This window comes from Lissotriton helveticus, chromosome 9, assembly GCF_964261635.1.
Source record: "Lissotriton helveticus chromosome 9, aLisHel1.1, whole genome shotgun sequence".
In the NCBI taxonomy this organism is placed as follows: Eukaryota; Metazoa; Chordata; class Amphibia; order Caudata; family Salamandridae; genus Lissotriton; species Lissotriton helveticus.
Genome location: NC_136070.1, coordinates 1,137,934,963 through 1,137,954,036, shown reverse-complemented (window position 1 = coordinate 1,137,954,036; position 19,074 = coordinate 1,137,934,963). Strand labels below are relative to the sequence as shown.

General features: G+C 45.4%; 1 protein-coding gene across 1 annotated transcript in view; it reads right to left on the bottom strand.

The window, feature by feature from the left end:
• DNAH12 (dynein axonemal heavy chain 12) overlaps positions 1-19,074 on the bottom strand; it is a 1,534,490-nt gene that overhangs the window by 1,391,536 nt on the left and 123,880 nt on the right. Inside the window, exons 6-7 of the mRNA XM_078661571.1 lie at positions 5,440-5,515; positions 5,140-5,298 (exon numbers count right to left, since the gene is read on the bottom strand). Coding sequence (XP_078517697.1) covers positions 5,140-5,298; positions 5,440-5,515 — 235 coding nt within the window. The remainder of the gene's footprint in view (positions 1-5,139; positions 5,299-5,439; positions 5,516-19,074) is intronic.

Genomic DNA, 19,074 nt, shown 5'->3' with positions numbered 1-19,074 from the left:
GGAGAGAGAGTAGAGAAAGAGAGAAGAGAGAGAGAGAGGAGAGAGAGTAGAGAGAGTGTGGAGGGAGACAGTGGAGAGAGAGAGTGGAGAGAGAGAGGGGAAAGAGAGTAGAGAGAGAGTAGAGAGAGGGTGGAGAGAGAGTGGAGAGAGAGTGGAGAGAGAGAGAGAGTGGAGAGAGAGTGGAGAGAGACAGTGGAGAGAGAGAGAGTGGCGAGAGAGGAGAGAGAGAGAGAGAGAGAGAGAGTGGGGAGATTGGAGAGAGAGAGAGTGGAGAGAGAGTAGAGAAAGAGAGAAGAGAGAGAGAGAGAGGAGAGAGAGTAGAGAGAGTGTGGAGGGAGACAGTGGAGAGAGAGAGTGGAGAGAGAGAGGGGAAAGAGAGTAGAGAGAGAGTAGAGAGAGGGTGGAGAGAGAGTGGAGAGAGAGAGAGAGTGGAGAGAGAGTGGAGAGAGACAGTGGAGAGAGAGAGAGTGGCGAGAGAGGAGAGAGAGAGAGAGAGAGAGAGAGAGAGAGAGAGAGAGAGAGAGAGAGAGAGAGAGAGAGAGAGAGAGAGAGAGGAGAAAGAGTGGAGATAGACAGTGGAGAGAGAGTGGAGAGAGCGTGGAGAGACAGTAGAGAGACTGAGCAAGAGAGAGTGGAGAGAGAGAGTGGAGCGAGAGAGTGGAGAGAAAGACAGTGGAGAGAGACAGTGGAGAGAATGGAGAGAGAAAGTGGAGAGAGAGAGAGTGGAGAGAGAGCGGAGGGAGAGAGTGGAGAGAGAGAGTGGAGAGAGAGAGTGGAGAGATTGGAGAGAGAGTGGAGAGAGAGTAGAGAAAGAGAGAGAGAACGAGGAGAGAGAGTAGAGAGAGAGTGGAGGGAGAGAGGGTGGAGAGAGAGACAGTGGAGAGAGAGTGGAGAGAGAGTAGAGAGAGTGGAGGGAGAGAGTGGAGAGAGGTGGAGAGAGAGGGGAGAGAGAGAGAGTGGAGAGAGTGGAGAGAGAGTGGAGAGAGAGACAGTGGAGAGAGAGTAGAGAGAGAGTGGGAAGAGAGAGTGGAGAGAGAGAGTGGAGAGAGAGTGGAGAAAGAGAGAGTGGAGAGATGCAGTGGAGAGAGATAGAGTGGAGAGAGAGTAGAGAGGGGGAGAGTGGAGAGAGAGTGGAGATAGACAGTGGAGAGAGCATGGAGAGACAGTGGAGAGAGTGAGGAAGAGAGAGTGGAGAGAGAGAGTGGAGAGAGAGACAGTGGAGAGAGAGACAGTGGAGACAGTGGAGCGAAAAAGTGGAGAGAGAGAGAGGAGAGAGAGTGGAGAGAGAGAGTGGGGAGATTGGAGAGAGAGAGTGGGGAGATTGGAGAGAGAGAGAGTGGAGAGAGAGTAGAGAAAGAGAGAAGAGAGAGAGAGGAGAGAGAGTAGAGAGAGTGTGGAGGGAGACAGTGGAGAGAGAGAGTGGAGAGAGAGAGGGGAAAGAGAGTAGAGGGAGAGTAGAGAGAGGGTGGAGAGAGAGTGGAGAGAGAGTGGAGAGAGAGAGAGAGTGGAGAGAGAGTGGAGAGAGAGTGGAGAGAGACAGTGGAGAGAGAGAGAGTGGCGAGAGAGGAGCGAGAGAGGAGAGAGAGAGAGAGAGAGAGAGAGAGAGTGGAGAAAGAGTGGAGATAGACAGTGGAGAGAGAGTGGAGAGAGCGTGGAGAGACAGTAGAGAGACTGAGCAAGAGAGAGTGGAGAGAGAGAGTGGAGCGAGAGAGAGTGGCGAGAAAGACAGTGGAGAGAGACAGTGGAGAGAGACAGTGGAGAGAATGGAGGGAGAAAGTGGAGAGAGAGAGTGGAGAGAGAGCGGAGGGAGAGAGTGGAGAGAGAGAGTGGAGAGAGAGAGTGGAGAGATTGGAGAGAGAGTGGAGAGAGAGTAGAGAAAGAGAGAGAGAACGAGGAGAGAGAGTAGAGAGAGAGTAGAGAGAGTGGAGGGAGACAGTGGAGAGAGAGAGTGGAGAGAGAGAGTGGAGAGAGTGGAGAGAGTGGAGAGAGAGAGAGAGGAGAGAGAGTAGAGAGAGAGTAGAGAGATGGTGGAGAGAGTGGAGAGAGAGAGAGAGTGGCGAGAGAGTGGAGAGAGAGGGGAGAGAGAGTGGAGAGAGAGTGGAGAGAGACAGTGGCGAGAGAGAGAGTGAAGGGAGAGAGAGTAGAAAGAGAGAGAGAGAAGGGAGAGAGTAGAAAGAGAGAGAGAGAAGGGAGAGAGAGTAAAGAGAGAGAAAGTGGAGAGAGAGACAGTGGAGAGAGAGTGGAGAGAGAGACAGTGGAGATAGAGTGGACAGAGTTGAGAGATAGAATGGAGAGAGAGAGAGAGAGAGAGTAAAGACTGACTGACTGATTCAGAGACTGGATACTGACTGACCGAGAGACTGACTGGCTGAGAAACTGACAGAGAGAGAGAGAGAGACCAGCTGACTGAGAGAGTGACTGACTGACTGACAGAGAGAGAGAGAGAGTGATTGAGAGTGAGCCTGACTGACAGAGAGAGAGACTGACTGACTGACTGACATAGACTGGCTGACTGAGGAAGAGAGATACTGACTGACAGAGAGAGAGAGACTGACTGACAGAGAGAGAGACTGAGAGAGAGAGAGACAGAGACTGACTGACTGAGAGAGATAGACTGATTGACTGCAAGAGATACTGACTGACTGAGAGACTGACAGAGAGAGACTGACTGAGAGAGAGACTGACAGAGAGAAAGAGAGAGACTGACTGAGGTAGAGAGAGAATGACTGACTTAGAAAGACTGACTGACTGGGAGAGAGAGAGAGAGACTGACTGGGAGAGAGAGAGACTGACTGACAGAGAGAAATAGACTAAGAGAGAGAGAGTCTGAGACTGACTGGCCGAGAGAGAGACTGACAGAGAGAGAGAGAGACTGACTGAGAGAGAGACTGACAGAGAGAGAGAGACTGAGAGACTGACAGAGAAAGAGAGACTGACCGACAGAGAGAGAGACTGACTGACAGAGAGAGACTGACTGAGAGAGAGAGAGACTCACAGAGAGAGACTGACTGACAGAGAGAGAGATTGACTGACAGAGAGAGAGACTGACAGAGAGAGTCACTGCCTGAGAGAGAGAGAGAGAGAGAGAGAGAGAGAGAGAGAGACTGACTGAGAGAGACTGGCTGACTGCAAGAGAGAGAGAGAATGACTGACTGAGAGAGACTGACAGAGGGAGAGAGAGACTGTCTGGAAGACTGACTGACTGAGAGAGAGAGACTAAGAGAGAGAGGCTGAGAGAGAGACTGACTAGGAGAGACTTACAGAGAGAGGGAATGACAGGGAGAGAGACTGACAGAGAGAGAGACTGAGAGAGAGACTAACAGAGAGAGGGACTGACAGAGAGAGACTGACTAAGAGAGAGACTGACTGACTGAGAGAGACTGACTAAGAAAGAGACTGACTGACAGAGAGAGACTGACTGAGAGAGAGAGAGAGAATAAGAGAGAGTGAAAGACTGACTGACAGAGAGAGAGAGAGACTGACAGAGAGAGAGACTGGCTGACAGAGAGAGACTGACTGAGAGAAACTGACACAGAGAGACTGTGAGAGACGGACTGACAGAAAGGGAGAGACTGACAGAAAGAGAGAGACTGACTGAGAGAGAGACTGACTGACTGCGAGAGACTGACAGAGAGAGACTGTGAGAGACGGACTGACAGAAAGGGAGAGACTGACTGACAGAGAGAGGGAGACTGAGAGAGAGGCTGACAGACAGGATATGACAACAGGCGTTCCCAGGCAAAATGGAGGCAATGTTGGATAAAGTACAATGCCAGGCCTACAAACGTATTTTTAAACTTCCCAAATACACTCGTCACAGTCTAATTCGTTTGGAGTTTGGCCTAAAGCAACAAAGTACGGAATGCTTGGGTACACATGCTAAATACTTTTACCAAGTTTTAACTGCCCCAGCTGGAAGTTTAAAAAGTATGCTGAAGCCAATTTACGGAGATACCGCTAACCTGTGGCATAGCTACAAGGAAAAAGCAGTTGAAACGTTGGGGGTTGCAATTGAAAACTGGAAAGATGCACCAACAAACTACCTGGCGATTAAAAATGCAATAAACAAACAATGTCTTTATTCGTCAAATACAAATGATCTAGCAGAATTCGTACCAGAAAGAGGCCCACCCGGGTTGGCAACATCATATACTGGGCATAAAACACAGCCCTACCTCAGCCAAGCACTTGGAAGGAAAGCACTCAAAAACATCATATGGGAGACTGAATGACAGAGAGAGATTGACTGACTGACTGAGAGAGAGAGAGACTGACTGACTGAAAGAGAGAGACTGACAGAGATAGAGAGAGAGAGAGAGAGAGAGAGAGAGAGAGAGAGAGAGAGAGAGAGAGAGAGAGAGAGAGAGAGAGAGAGAGACTGTGATGGAATTGGGGTCAAAGTGTGTATGAAGCTATGCAATGCCTCTTAAGATTGCTATTGTCTACTAATAAAAATGTATTATCAAAATGTGCTCTTTGTAGTTACATCTGCTTTTGAAATACTGCATTGTCGCACTGTCTAATGTTTTAAAACGGAAACGAGAAGGAGCAGTGGATGCACTTTTGTCAAAACGGAACGATGAGTGGGCCCGATGTTGTATATCATGACACGAGTCTGCATCAGGAAACCAACCTAAAATTGGGCAAACTTCCCCGACCTTCTGATGGCAGGGACCCTTTAATGAATGAACCACCACCTATGATAGCCTCCTGGCAGGCTAAGCCCAACCTTAAACTTCACCATCCAGTGTTACTTATAACGGCTGTATTGGTGACAGCAGCGTAACAACAGCCCCGCATTCCCTGCAGATTGGCGGGTCGCTGGCCTGAGAGCTCTAGAATGGCACGGAGAATGGGGAGGGGGGATCCTCCAAGTAGTTTTCAGGGTGGGGCCCTCAAGTTTCGTTACGCCACTGTGTCTCAGTACCTATGTTCTCCCACTCCCCATTCCCCTTTCCTGTTCACTCTCACTCTGTCCACCTTTCTAGTCTCACTTCCTCCCCTTACCTTGTGCTGTACCATGCGTCAGTTCTGTATTTCAGAATAGTAAAGGGCTTCCATATCTCTTGGGGTTTGCCGCTTCCTAAACGGTGAAATAAAATACAAATTATAATATATATATATATATTTTTTTTTTACCTTTCCCCCGACACATCCACCACAAGCAGGTTTGAAAATGTCTGAAAGCCCAGCTCTAGAATGTCCCTCATGGCAGGGTGAAGGATGTGCAGAGTGGCAGCAATTTGGTTTCTCGCATCCACAAAACTTTGATGCCAAGGTTTTGAGAAATCCAGCCCTCTGTAAGGAAAGAGTACAAAACATGAGACAACAATGTTCGGATATAAAATGAATTGACGTCTAAATCGCATCAAAAGGTCATCAATAGCAAATCAAGTGCTGTAATAATGTGCAAGCTGCACCGTGAGGAGATGTACTCACACTGGAGACTCCGGCAGGGGCTCCCGGTCTTCGTTCTCAAGCCCTTTCAGATCAGGTATCGCGAGAACACTTCGAACTAAAATTAACAAACAGGAATGTAAGGGTCAATCTGTGATATTTTCATTTAATGTCAAAGTAATCTAATTCCATGCGATGTTGTGTTTGTATATACAATTTGACGTTTTCTCTTACATTCTTTCACATATCACAAACCTTCAGATAATAAAAATGTTGTAACCGCTATTCGAATAATTAAACAAAAATGCACATAAAATCACTTATCAATGATTATTTTAGCTGGTAATGTTCACTTTCAGAAAGTTTTTCAAGCATTTAGTGACATTTCAACTTTACATTCGCTTGAGGTTTTTTTTTCTTTAGTTTAACAATATATAGGTGGACATTACTATCTGGAACCAGCAAAAAATACCCCATCCCAACAACTTTCCAACATGAACGAATCCAAATCCTTTCCCAGTTCTCACCCACATCCTGTCCCTAATGGTGTCATGTTCATTATCAGCTTCCTTCAGGGACATCACAATAAATAAGGCCCTCTGCCAAACTGCCCACCTGAAACAAGTCTATATTGTACCTGTGACTATGAAAGAGATGCAGCCAGGAGTCATCTAAAAGGTTTATAATGTGCAATCTACTGGGGCCCTGTAGGTGTTATATCTTGCTTATGTATTCATATCTCCCTGTTATCTAGGCTCCTAGCTGCTCAGACAGTGTGAGTGTTCTGAGTGGAATGTTGGTGTGATGGAGATGATGGAATGTTTGGGTGCCTGTTTGGTGAGGTGTGACAGTTGAAGATGGGCTGAGCAGCAGGCAGGTTGCTCGTGTTGAGGCTGCTGTACTTGGATACCCATCCTGCAACTGAGACTAATAAATAATCTACAAAGATGCTTCTCGGATACTAGTTATTCATCACAACATAATTTTGGCGACGATCTGGAGACAGACCCATGCATGAAAACTGGTCTTACTGAAGATGACACTGAAAGAAGATTGTGAACCTGAAGAAACTTACATAGACTATGAAACATGGTTTTAGACTGAGGATACAGGAGTCGTTTACTAAGGACTTAAGAAACCAGACAAGTCAAGACAGCAACAAAACGCCCTGCAGGCCCACCACTGTCCTGATCAAACAGACAGCTCCAGCCAAGGTGGGTTTGAGTTGTCTACATTATTGTGCTTTGTGCTTTTAGATCAATCTACACCAGGGCGGTGTACGCAACAGGTAACTGTCTGTCTCTTTACAGGACTCTGTCAGCGACTGTCAACAGTCAGCATGTCAGAAAGCAGTGAAGACAATGATTTCCTTTGGGGGCGCATGGTGTCAAGTGAGCCATGTACTAACAGCGTGGTCATCTGTGAGTGTTTTACTTTAATTTACAATTACGTGGTGCTGTTTTCTAAACTTGCCAGCTACACCTTATCCAAGACCATTATTTCAGCATGAGGTATGCACGAGCCTCCTCAAGGATCTTCACATCACCAAACTGTGGCAATGCGCCATTCCAGCTCGAGGACACGTGCTGCGCTGCACTGTTTGGTGCATGCATTTACCGGGAACCACACAGCATGCTGCACTACTGTGTGCCGCCATCTTTGTTGGGGGCAGCACACAGATCTCGACGATGCGTTTTTGGCAGTAATGTTCAGTCTGCTTTCCAGCGGCTGGGTCAGGCTGTGTTTGGTGTGTAAGGATGTCTAGAGTTGTAATGCGGCTACAGCAAGGGTTCTTCGCGACACATGCTGAGGGCACGAACGACCTACTGCGATTTACTTGTGGTAAGGTAGCTGTGACTGGTAGCCAGATAATCATAATTTTCCTCAACGTTTTACGCACCTGTATCATCGGATGTACTAGCGGCCATTCTAACTTCAGGACAAACTCAGTCAATAAATATCGGCATTTACAAACACAATTAGAGCTGTCAGTTGACTTTATTTTCAGCACCCTAGTATTGAAGAATTTTTCATTGGGGACATTCTTGTCTACAGCATATTCTAAATTAGGTGGCTTTATTTCCACAAGCTGGTCTGCAGCTGTTAAGCATTGAGGAGTTTTTGGAAACATTCCTTTTGGGATCATTCGCCTCTTCCACACTTTGGGAGAAAAAAAAAGATTTTCCCAGTTTAGAGGGACTTTAGATGAAAGATGGGCCAGTGTGGCATAACACAAGTGAGAGGTCGCTCACCGGCAAAGTGTTTTTGTCATAAAGTCATTGTTCTATTTACCTAGCCAAGTCATACTTTACTTCTGCAGATTTAATTTTTCTCGTAGGTCAGTGTCTTTTGTTCTTATGGTGTTACAGCTGCGTCCGATGGTGTAGTTTCCTAGTGTACGCAAGCCACTATTTCAAAGGTGTCGCTTCTGTAGTAACATTCAATTTTGAGCAGAGAAATTTCTTTTTTGTGGCGAGATCCGGTGTGTTGTCAATTATTGGTTTGCAGTGTGCAAGGTTCCAATTGTCATTACATGTTCTACTATTGTACACATTACAATTCTTGTCCCTAAACAAGGGATTATTGTATGGGTGGTAGGCACCCAACTCAAGATTGTTACTACATGCCCCTTATATGAGGAAGGATTATATGGATGGAGGTCACCCATATCTACATTGCATGCTTTTGTCCTTAAGTGAGGTATGGCTAAATGGGTGCGAGTCCCATTTCTACAGTTCACATTATAGACTCTTACATGAGGGATGTCTTTATGGGTTAAAGTCCCATTTCTACAAGTTATGTTACTGACTCTTACATGAGGAATGTCTAAATGGGTGCAAGTCCCCTTTGTCACTGTCTGGGACTATGTCAGGAACACTGTCAGGGACTTTAGCAAGGACTGGGGACTGGGTAAAATACATACCGTGCACAGAAAGAGTAGTACAGCGCTGCCCAAGATTACACAGGGAGTCAGAGAAGAAAAGGGGATCTAAAGGGGAAGCTTGTACAGTGAACAAGATGGCTAAGACTCCGAGAGGAAGGGAACTCAAAAGGCAATTTAGCATCCAGACTAACTACATCCAAGACAGACTTGCAAGACATATATATAATACAACATTAACAATAAAGGGAATGTGGGATAAAGCACTCAGGAGCTCCACACGGTAATACTGAAGCTCAGTAAGCTCCAAACCCACAATTGCTGTTACAGATACAGACTGAAAATACCCACATATAGGATATGTATGAAAAGGCCGGGTCTGTGGAGCTTATATCCCTATGGTGATGTTATAACTGTAACTCAAATACAATACTCATAGTGAACAAGAAACACCACCTAGGTAGTCATCTGTGCCCACGGATCCTCGCGATCACACAGGAACATGCAAGGCAGTAACAGCAAGGGGGTAGAACTAAACACAAGCACAACAGACAAGGAGCTAGCAAGGTGGACTGCTTAACAGGAAAGGAAGGAAATCACAGGGCACACTTGGCAGAAAGCAGGTAACAAAAATACAAGGTAACAGAAGCAAGACAGCAGAATAGAAAGACAGCAAACTAGAACTGGAGACAAGGAAATGGGAAGAAAGGCAGGGACTGGAAAATGATACACAGAAGGGGAGGCTACAAGGGTATACTAGAATAGTGCAGGTTCAGGAATTAAGAAAACAAAGTAACATAGAAAGCAGTGCTGGGGCAGGAACAAGAATTGAGCTAAGGCTCAGGAGTCAAGGTAGCACTGCAGGCAGTGCTGGTTCAGGAACAGGGAATTACTAAAGCTTCAGGAGACAAGGTAGTACTGCAGGCAGTGCTAGTTCAGGAAAAGGGAAATCACTAAAGCTTCAGGAGCCAAGGTAGCACTGCAGGCAGTGCTGGTTCAAGGAAACGGGAAATAGCTATAGGTCAGGAGTCAAGAGAGCACTGCAAGCAGTGCAAATCAGGAACAAGAAATAGCTGAAGCACAGGAACAAAGAATAACTATAGCTCAGGAACTCAGGAAACAAGGTAGCACTGCAGGTAGTGCTAATTCAGGTACAAGAAATAGCTATAACTCAGGAAACAAGGTATCTCAGGCACTCGGAATAGCTGTGGCTCAGGAATCAAGGAACAAGGATTAACTATAGCTCAGGAATCAAGGAATATCAAAAGCTCAGGAAACAAGGATCGGTCTCACCGGAAAACAGCTACAATGACCAGCACTGGACTGAAGGAAGCTGAGGCTTTAAAGAGATCACAGTAATCATATGCATCAGGTGTGAGCAGGCTAGCAGCAGCCAGCCACAGGTGAACTGGATTCCTCCTCCCATCCTTGGCCTGCAAAGTGGAGACGGAGCCGTGAGCAGGGAATTCTAGGTAATGGAGTTTCCCGAATGAGCAGGCTGGATTTCAATTTCTAAATGATGTCCAAATTCCTGGAAGTCAGGATATGCATACAGGTGATTGTCTGGAAGCTTATTAGAACACTGGAAAGTCCCACTTTTTGGCCCCCTGGTGGTGGATACGAGAGCATAGGGAGCGAATCGTGACACCCTTTCTATTTTTTATTTCACAAACGCTTACACAAGGGATGTCTTAATGGGTGCCAGTCCCATTCCAATAGTTTATGTTTCACACCCTTACATTAAGGATCTCTGATTTTCACCCATGTCTACATGTTTCACTTGTTGCCCTTATTTTAGGGATGGTGTTTTGAGGGTGCATGTCACCCGTGGCTATACTTTATATTGGTTGCCCTTTGTTGGGATGTTTCATTGGGTTTTGTCTAGTCTGATGTCTAGTTACATAGGATGTTTAGAACAGCATTGTTTCTACATTTTTATCTGTCTTTATGAAGGGGGGATGGGTGACATGTTTCTTGTATTCATTTATTCATTCTCTCTGCTTTCTTTATTGCTTAGTTCTTCTCAAGATGTTCTGTTCAATCTGGCATCCGTGGGTTTCACACATTTTCCTTCACTTGTTTCCACCCAGTATCTTATATTTTAGTTTATTTTTAAAAAGGGGGATGATATGTTATATCTTGCTTATGTATTCATGCATCTCGTCACCTTCGTTCCTTGCTGCTCAGCCAGTGTGAGTGTTCTGATTGGAGGGTTGGTGTGATGGAGATGATGGAACATTTGGGTGCCTGTGTGGTGAGGTGTGACAGTTGGAGTATGGGCTGAGCCAGGGGCGTAACACAGGCCCCCGCAGTGCGGGGGGGCCCGGAGTTGCAGGGGACCCCCTCAGAACAGTACTGAGGCCTGAGAGCTCTGGGTTAAATCTGGAGCTGCTTCACGTGCTCGTACCAGGATCCGAAGGAAACTGAGAAGCAGAGGTCAACAATATGTTAATAGAGCACCGAGTAAAATGCAGTGCGTGTATATCTGTGAATTGAATTCAATTTCCCAAGTGTTTCCATCTCCCACTGTCCTTCTTCCTCTCTTCGCACTTGGTGACCCTGGGTCAAGCTTCAAATGCAAACATGAAACATTAACAATTTGAGCACAGTTGAGCAAGTAAAAAAAGTCTTGCTTTGTGCAATAAAGTGACTGTGAAAAGGAATATCACTACAGCGTGGACAGATAAAAAATGGACTACTGAAATCTACAAAACAAAATAGATAAGCCACACTTCGAGTTTACACACTGTTAGAAATGGGATTTCTGGTTGTCTGAGGCTTGCGCTAAAGCCAGGCAGAAACCACCACTGTAGTTAGGGCAAGGAAGTTACACTCCAAAGATAACCCCTGCTCACCCCCTTGGCAACGTGACACGAGCAGTAAGACTGATCCCGGAGGCAATGTGTAAAGCATTTGCGCACGCACCCACCAGCAACAACATCCCAGGCCCCCCACAAAAGGAACTCCACACAAAGTTATATAAAAAATAGCCTTTGTATTATCAAAACACAAACTATTTAAAAGCTGCCCCTGCCTCGGGGCAGGCTTCTCCTGGCACTGCAAATAAGACTGTATCAAGTCTTGTTCACTTTCAATGTTTTTAATAAAGTTCTTTAAAATTTTTCAAAATCTTAGTTTGTAGTTCAACACATTATTTTCATGGTTGCCAAAGATGTATGATGTATCGTGACCAAAGTCTATACAACATGGGTTGTAAATCACGTCATAGTAACAAATCCCAATGCATTTTAGGCTATGGAGGAGCCCTTCGTCAGGGGGTTACTCTACAAGAAGGAAGGAGATGAATAATAACTTCAAGGTCGATGTATAATGTATAACACGTAAAGGTGACTAGGTGAGACTAAAATACTGTGATGGGGGTTTGTAACAATAGTGCTGGTATTGTGATCTAAAGATGTGGAGCTGGGCCTTGTGTTGTGCTCCGCATATAAACGTGCGATAGGTAGAAAAGGGAGTGAAAAACCGGGTCCCTGGAGTGATCAGTAAAAACGTGTGATGACTACGAGTGCTCGAATTATTTAAACATTGGTGCAGATAGACCCAGGCTTTCCTGCAAGTGAAAAAACAAACAGATGCGTGGATGACTCACGATTAACAGTCGCTGTGCTGTTCGGTTACCTGTGAATACACGGGGAACCCGAACTTAGAATAAAAACGGATAGACGAGACTCAAATGGGTCGTAACCCTGACAACAATCGAGTTACTTACTTAAATGAACCTCCGAGGAGTTTTGTGTCTGGGCTTCCCTGCGTACGGCATTGCGAGTGCCTCGAGGGGGTGTACCGGGTGATAACTGCGCGTCTAACAGTGTGAACATAAAAGACGGACTTAAACCCAGGGTAGTGGGCGCCATCTTAGAGTGGTGGAAAATAGTCCATTAGTATACAATGTGCATGTGTACAAAGAACCTCGTGCGAAATATGAATCATATTCTAAACATACCCTGGTGTGAATACAATAAACAATCCTGTCTGATAATCAATGGATATAAATCATAAATTGGTATAAACGTTAATACCTAATGAAACAAAACATGAAGAAGTGTACATCATGTCGTTAAAAATTGTGCATAACAAAAATGTTCACTACTTGTAGTATAGTCAAAGGTAACATAGGAATTCCATCCTATCGTTTAACCGGTTCGGCTGCATCGTGGCCATATAGCGGATCCAGTAATTTTCTCGTTTGAGAAGAGTGTTCTTGTTGTGTCTGGTGGGTTTGATTTGTTCCAGGATCAGGCATTTCAACTGGGCTACAGAATGATTTTTTTCAACATAGTGCGCTGCCACGGTGGATTTGACATTTTTTGTGCGAATGTTGCTTTTATGTTCCAGTATGCGAACTCGGATCTTTCTTTCAGTGTGGCCTATACAACATAGGCCACATGGACATTTGAGCATATAGATTACGTTGGCAGAATTGCATGTGGCATTAACTCTTAATTTCACTCTGTGTCCTTTCATCGGATGGTTTGTATAGTTACCTGGTATGGCATTGTTGCAATTGCTGCAATTGTTGCATGGTAAAAGACCCTTGTATGTTTGAGTCTCCGCTGTGTCATGAGGTCTTGTGAGAATTTCTTTAAGATTGCGTCCTCTGGTATAGGCAAAAATCGGATTTTGGGCAAAGATGTTTTGGAAATCTGGTTCAGTACTTAGTAATGGCCAGTGTTTTAAAATAATTTTTCGAAACAGGTTACTGGTAACCGTATATTTGGACACTACCACCAAGCGAGTATTCACCTGTTTGGGTTTGATACGTAGCAGATCTTCACGATTGATATTGTTGCATCGTGCAGCCGCTTTGTCTAGAGTTTCTTGTGGATACCCACGTGCTTTGAATCTTGCTAGTGTATGTTTCTGTTGTTTGTCACTTTCCAAAGGAGAAGACACTATGCGCTTGACTCTCAATAGTTGTGAGCATGGCAGGTTGAGTTTGAGTCCTGGTCGGTGGAAACTGTTGTAATGCAGTATAGAGTTGCGATCGGTGGGTTTGCGAAAAATTGTCGTTGACATCTTGCCATCCTGTCTGTTGACTAATACATCTAGAAAATGGATGTTTGTTGTGTCATAGTTCAAAGTGAACTGTATACGATCATTAATTAGGTTCCAACTCTCTAAGAAATTTAGTAGGCTGGTTCTTGGACCTGCCCAAAGGATGAATATGTCATCAATAAACCTGAGATATAATTTGCCGTAGGTCTTCCTTGCTGTCTTATCCAAAATGTGTGTTTCCTCAAATGTCTTCATGAAGATGTTGGCATAGGACGGAGCTGCACAATTTCCCATGGACGTGCCGCATAGTTGGTGAAACCACTTGTCGTTAACTGTGAAGTAGCTGTGGTAAAGCGTGAATATTAGGAGTTCCATTAAAAATGTTTGGAGATCTGCATCCAGGGTGGATCCAATGAGAGCTTTCTCTACTGCCTCTATTCCTAGATCATGGGGTATAGACGTGTACAGTGAACACACGTCCACTGTGCATAGTATCAGTTCTTGTTCTCCCAGTGTATTGATGCTCCTGTTTAGTTTCACCAGGAAGTCAGTGGTGTCGCGGATGTAAGACTCAGCCTCTAATACAAAAGTTTGGAGATATTCGTCGATGAATTTGCCAGTCGTCTCATGGATACTTCTTTTTGTCGATACTATGGGCCGGAATGGTGGCCGGGTTGGATGCTTATGTATCTTGGGCACCAGATACATCATTGGTGCTGAAGGATTATTGGGTGCTAAGTATCGTCTTGCTCTATCATTAATGGTGCCGTTGTCAAATGCTTTTTGTAAGATTACATTGAGAATTGCAGCGTATTCATTCGTAGGATCTTTTGAAGGAGGAGCGTATGTGTTGATATCAGATGTGTGTTGTATCATTTGTTCATGATAGAAGATAGAGTCCATGATTACTAATGCTCCCCCTTTATCAGCCGTTTGACATACTATAGAAGAATTGTTGGCCAGCTTTTGTAAAATGTTTTTCTCTTTTTTGGACAAATTGCCCCGTTTGATGGCAGGCTGAAATGGGAGACTGGATATCTCGTGTTTGATCATATTTTCAAAGGTATCTAAAGTTTTATGACTCTGGGGTGCCAAAAATGTGCTGTGGGGGCGGAGTCCCCTCAATATGTCCTCTTCTTGCACTGTGGTTTGAACGATGTTCTGAAAGTAATGTCGTAGACGTATGTTACGCATTAACTTGAAAGTACTGACTTCTAATTCCAGCGTGTTTGTACTGGTGGTGGGCACAAAAGATTGTCCTTTCTGTAAGGTCAATGTCTCTTCAGGGCTTAGTTGATATGTGGAGATGTTAATTACTAAGTTGTTAGACTCTATTATTTCTTGCGTGAGGGTTTCCTTTTTTCTGGCTCGGTTGGTGTTTTTGCCACCTCTGCGGGTTTTGACCCGCAGAGGTTTTCGCAAACGTACCGATCGCAACTCTATACTGCATTACAACAGTTTCCACCAACCAGGACTCAAACTCAACCTGCCATACTCACAACTATTGAGAGTCAAGCGCATAGTGTCTTCTCCTTTGGAAAGTGACAAACAACAGAAACATAGACTAGCAAGATTCAAAGCACGTGAGTACCCACAAGAAACTCTAGACAAAGCGGCTGCACGATGCAACAATATAAATCGTGAAGATCTGCTACGTATGAAACCCAAACAGGAGAATACTCGCTTGGTGGTAGTGTCCAAATATACGGTTACCAGTAACCAGTTTCGAAAAATGATTTTAAAACACTGGCCATTACTAAGTACTGAACCAGATTTCCAAAACATCTTTGCCCAAAATCCGATTTTTGCCTATACCAGAGGACGCAATCTTAAAGAAATTCTCACAAGACCTCATGACACAGCGGAGACTCAAACATACAAGGGTCTTTTACCATGCTACAATTGCAGCAATTGCAACAATGCCATACCAGGTAACTATACAAACCATCCGATGAAAGGACACAGAGTGAAATTAAAAGTTAATGCCACATGCAATTCTGCCAACGTAATCTATATGCTCAAATGTCCATGTGGCCTATGTTATATAGGCCACACTGAAAGAAAGATCTGAGTTCGCATACTGGAACATAAAAGCAACATTCGCACAAAAAATGTCAAATCCACCGTGGCAGCGCACTATGTTGAAAAAAATCATTCTGTAGCCCATTTGAAATACCTGATCCTGGAACAAATCAAACCCACCAGACACAACAAGAACACTCTTCTCAAACGAGAAAATTACTGGATCCGCTATATGGCCACGATGCAGCCGAACGGGTTAAACGATAGGATGGAATTCCTATGTTACCTTTGACTATACTACAAGTAGTGAACATTTTTGTTATGCACAATTTTTAACGACATGATGTACACTTCTGCATGTTTTGTTTCATTAGGTATTAACGTTTATACCAATTTATGATTTATATCCATTGATTATCAGACAGGATTGTTTATTGTATTCACACCAGGGTATGTTTAGAATATGATTCATATTTCGCACGAGGTTCTTTGTACACATGCACATTGTATACTAATGGACTATTTTCCACCACTCTAAGATGGCGCCCACTACCCTGGGTTTAAGTCCGTCTTTTATGTTCACACTGTTAGACGCGCAGTTATCACCCGGTACACCCCCTCGAGGCACTCGCAATGCCGTACGCAGGGAAGCCCAGACACAAAACTCCTCGGAGGTTCATTTAAGTAAGTAACTCGATTGTTGTCAGGGTTACGACCCATTTGAGTCTCGTCTATCCGTTTTTTTTTGTTTTTTTGTTTTTTTAAAAGACCTCTATTGTGCAGTTAGTTAAACACAATTTGAGGCCTACAACCCCGTGGGCCGGCCGTGATGCTTGTTGTAGCTCTTCGATGTCTCTGGAAAAGTACACAGCCATTTAGCCGACAACCCTGGGGTCCGGCGGCGCAGTAACTCTTATGATGTGCAGAACATGCAAATCACTTATGCGGTCTGGTCTGAGGTCTATTTTTTTCATATCTTTATATCTTAACTTGCAACTTAGGTTCAAGACAAAAAAAAATTTCACGTTGGTTAACAAGACAAAAGAAAATTTCACTTTGGTTAACACTACGTCTTTGACAACACATAAAGTGACACACAAGTGCAGGAAGACTGGGGTGTCAGGTATTCTATGTCAAGCGCGATCTCGCAACGTTCCCTCTCCCGGCTATTCTCCTTTTAGTCTTTATCTAGTCCCCATCCCCCTCTTTGTCCGAACTGACACTTTCATCTTCGGACAGCGGGTCACATAAGTCTCCTCTGTTGGTATTCCAAGCAGACCAAATTCTATTCCACTTGCGGGGGCATGCTCTGAGCACATACACCGCCCTTTCTGTAAACATAAGGGAGTCCATGTTTCTGCACCACTGTGACACTGTAGGAAGGTCAGGTGCGCCCCATTTTTGGACGATGTCCCGTTTCGCCACCATTATGGCTAATGGGCCCCACACGTGTCTGTGTCTGGACAAGCCTGTCGGTTCCCACATATTCAATAAACATTTGCGTGGTTCTGGAACCAGGGAAGTATTAAGAGTCTGTGATAGAGTGCGCATAATTTGACGCCAATATTCAGCTATAAGTGGGCAATTCCAGAGTGTGTGAAGCAGTGTACCCTCCTCGCCACATCCACGTAGGCAATACGAGTGTGGTGCTCTATGTAATTTGTGGAGCATGGGCCTGGTATAGTATATGCGGTGTAGGATCTTAAGTTGCACTAATCTGAATTTGGCTGAGATTCCCACCTCCCTCGGGGATACCAGTGCCTCATTCCTCTCCGAGTCATCTATGTCTCCCACCTCTTCTGTCCATCGCTCCCTCAATTTCAGTGTAGGGTCTGGCATGTTGTTAAGTAGTTTCCGATATGTAAGTGAAGTTGCCCTGCGTGGTATGTAGTCAGTGAGTAGTCTGTCCTCCAGAGGTGAGGATTCCGGTATGTCAGTTTCTATCGGTATTGCTTGGAGTAGTGCATGTCTGATCTACACATATCTGTAAAGTTCATTCGGTCCCAGGTCATATTGTTGCTGTAACTGGGTGAATGGGATCACGTTACCCTTGTCCCATAGGTCTCCCACCGTGGATATGCCAATGATGTCCCACTGTGTAAATCCTTTACTTCTGCACAGTTGCCCCAGTGTCTTGGTGTCCCAGAGTGGTGTGAGTTTGGTAATCTTTCCTCTCCAGCCCAGTTTCGCCTGCGCTGTGTGCCACAGCGCGGCTGTGTGTCTCGTGGGTCCTATTAGCTTTGTTACCTGGTGTTTGTTGTAAAGAACAGCCAGCATATTGTCTGTTCCTAATTGCGCCCTGTCCGCCCTATAGGCTGGTTCTTCCTGTGACGCGTGCACCCATTGGTTTACTATCTTGAGTTGCGAGGCCCAGTAATATAGTTGCAAATTCGGCAGCGCAATGCCCCGTTCATACCAGCTTTTGTTTAGTTTGATATGAGCGATGCGTGCCGGACCGTTATGCCATAGTAAATTAGAGACCAACGCTGCGACCTGTTGGAAGTATCGCGGTGGAACCTGATAAGGGGTGTTTTCTAGGGCGTATAGGAATCTAGGAAGTGCCATCATTTTATAGAGAGCAGCTCGGCCAAGCAGGGTCAACGGCAAGGCCGCCCAGTGTTTGACGTCGGCACGCAGTCGGTCTAGAGGAGGCTTTAGATTTTTGTCGAAGAAGTCCACCGCATTATCGGTGACGTGTATACCTAGGTATTTGAAAGAAGCTGTAGTTATCATTAGCGGACAATCCGCCATCCGCAAAGGCTGTGGCCCTTTTATAACATAGATCACCGATTTCGACCAATTCAAGGTGTAGCCAGACGTGCGCCCATGCGTATCACAGAGTGTTAAAAGTGCTGGGATGCCCCTGTCAGGGTACGTTAAGTAGATTAACATGTCATCAGCGTAGAGCGAGACTCTGTCTTCCCAGCCCTCACGCCAGCCGATTCCTTTTAACAGCGGCGTGGATCTGAGCAGTATCGCCAGTGGCTCCAGCACCAAGGCAAATAGCAATGGGTACAAGGGGCATCCCTGTCGGGTGCCTCTCTCCAGTGGGAATGCATGTGACATGTGACCATTAGCGCTCACTTGCGCCAACGGGTTGGTGTACAAAAGGCGGACCCAAGCAATGTATTTGGGGCCAAATCCCATGCGGGATAGAACTGCGAATAGATACTCCCATTTCACCATGTCAAATGCCATTTTGGCATCTAACCAGAGGATTACCGCCGGTTCCGTCAAGGAAGTAGCACGCGCCATGATCCCATGTACCCTCCTGAGATTTAGCGCCGTGCTTCTACTAGGCATAAAGCCCGATTGGTCTGGGTGAATTAGGAGGGGGAGATGAGTCATGAGTCTAGTAGCCAGTAATTTCGCCAGTATCTTAGCTTCTGCATTGAGAAGGGAGATTGGACGGTAAGACGAACAGTTCGCCGGGGGTTTACCGGGTTTTGGTATGGCCACGATCATTGCAGTGCGTTGCTCCAGCGGGAGTTCCGCCTTCTCAAAACACTCAGTATACATTGATAACAATGGTCCACTGAGTCTGTCTGACATTAGCTTGTACCACTATATGGGGAACCCGTTCGGGCCCAGAGCCTTTCCCGACGGTATGGCCGCAATCGCCCCCTGTATTTCTTCTATTGTCAACTCCGCCTCCAGTTCCAGCACCGCTTCCGGCGGAAGCGTTGGCAATTGTATGTGATTTAAGGAATCCTGAGCCATCTGCTCAGTTACCTCCTTCTCTGGGGTGTAAACTGCTT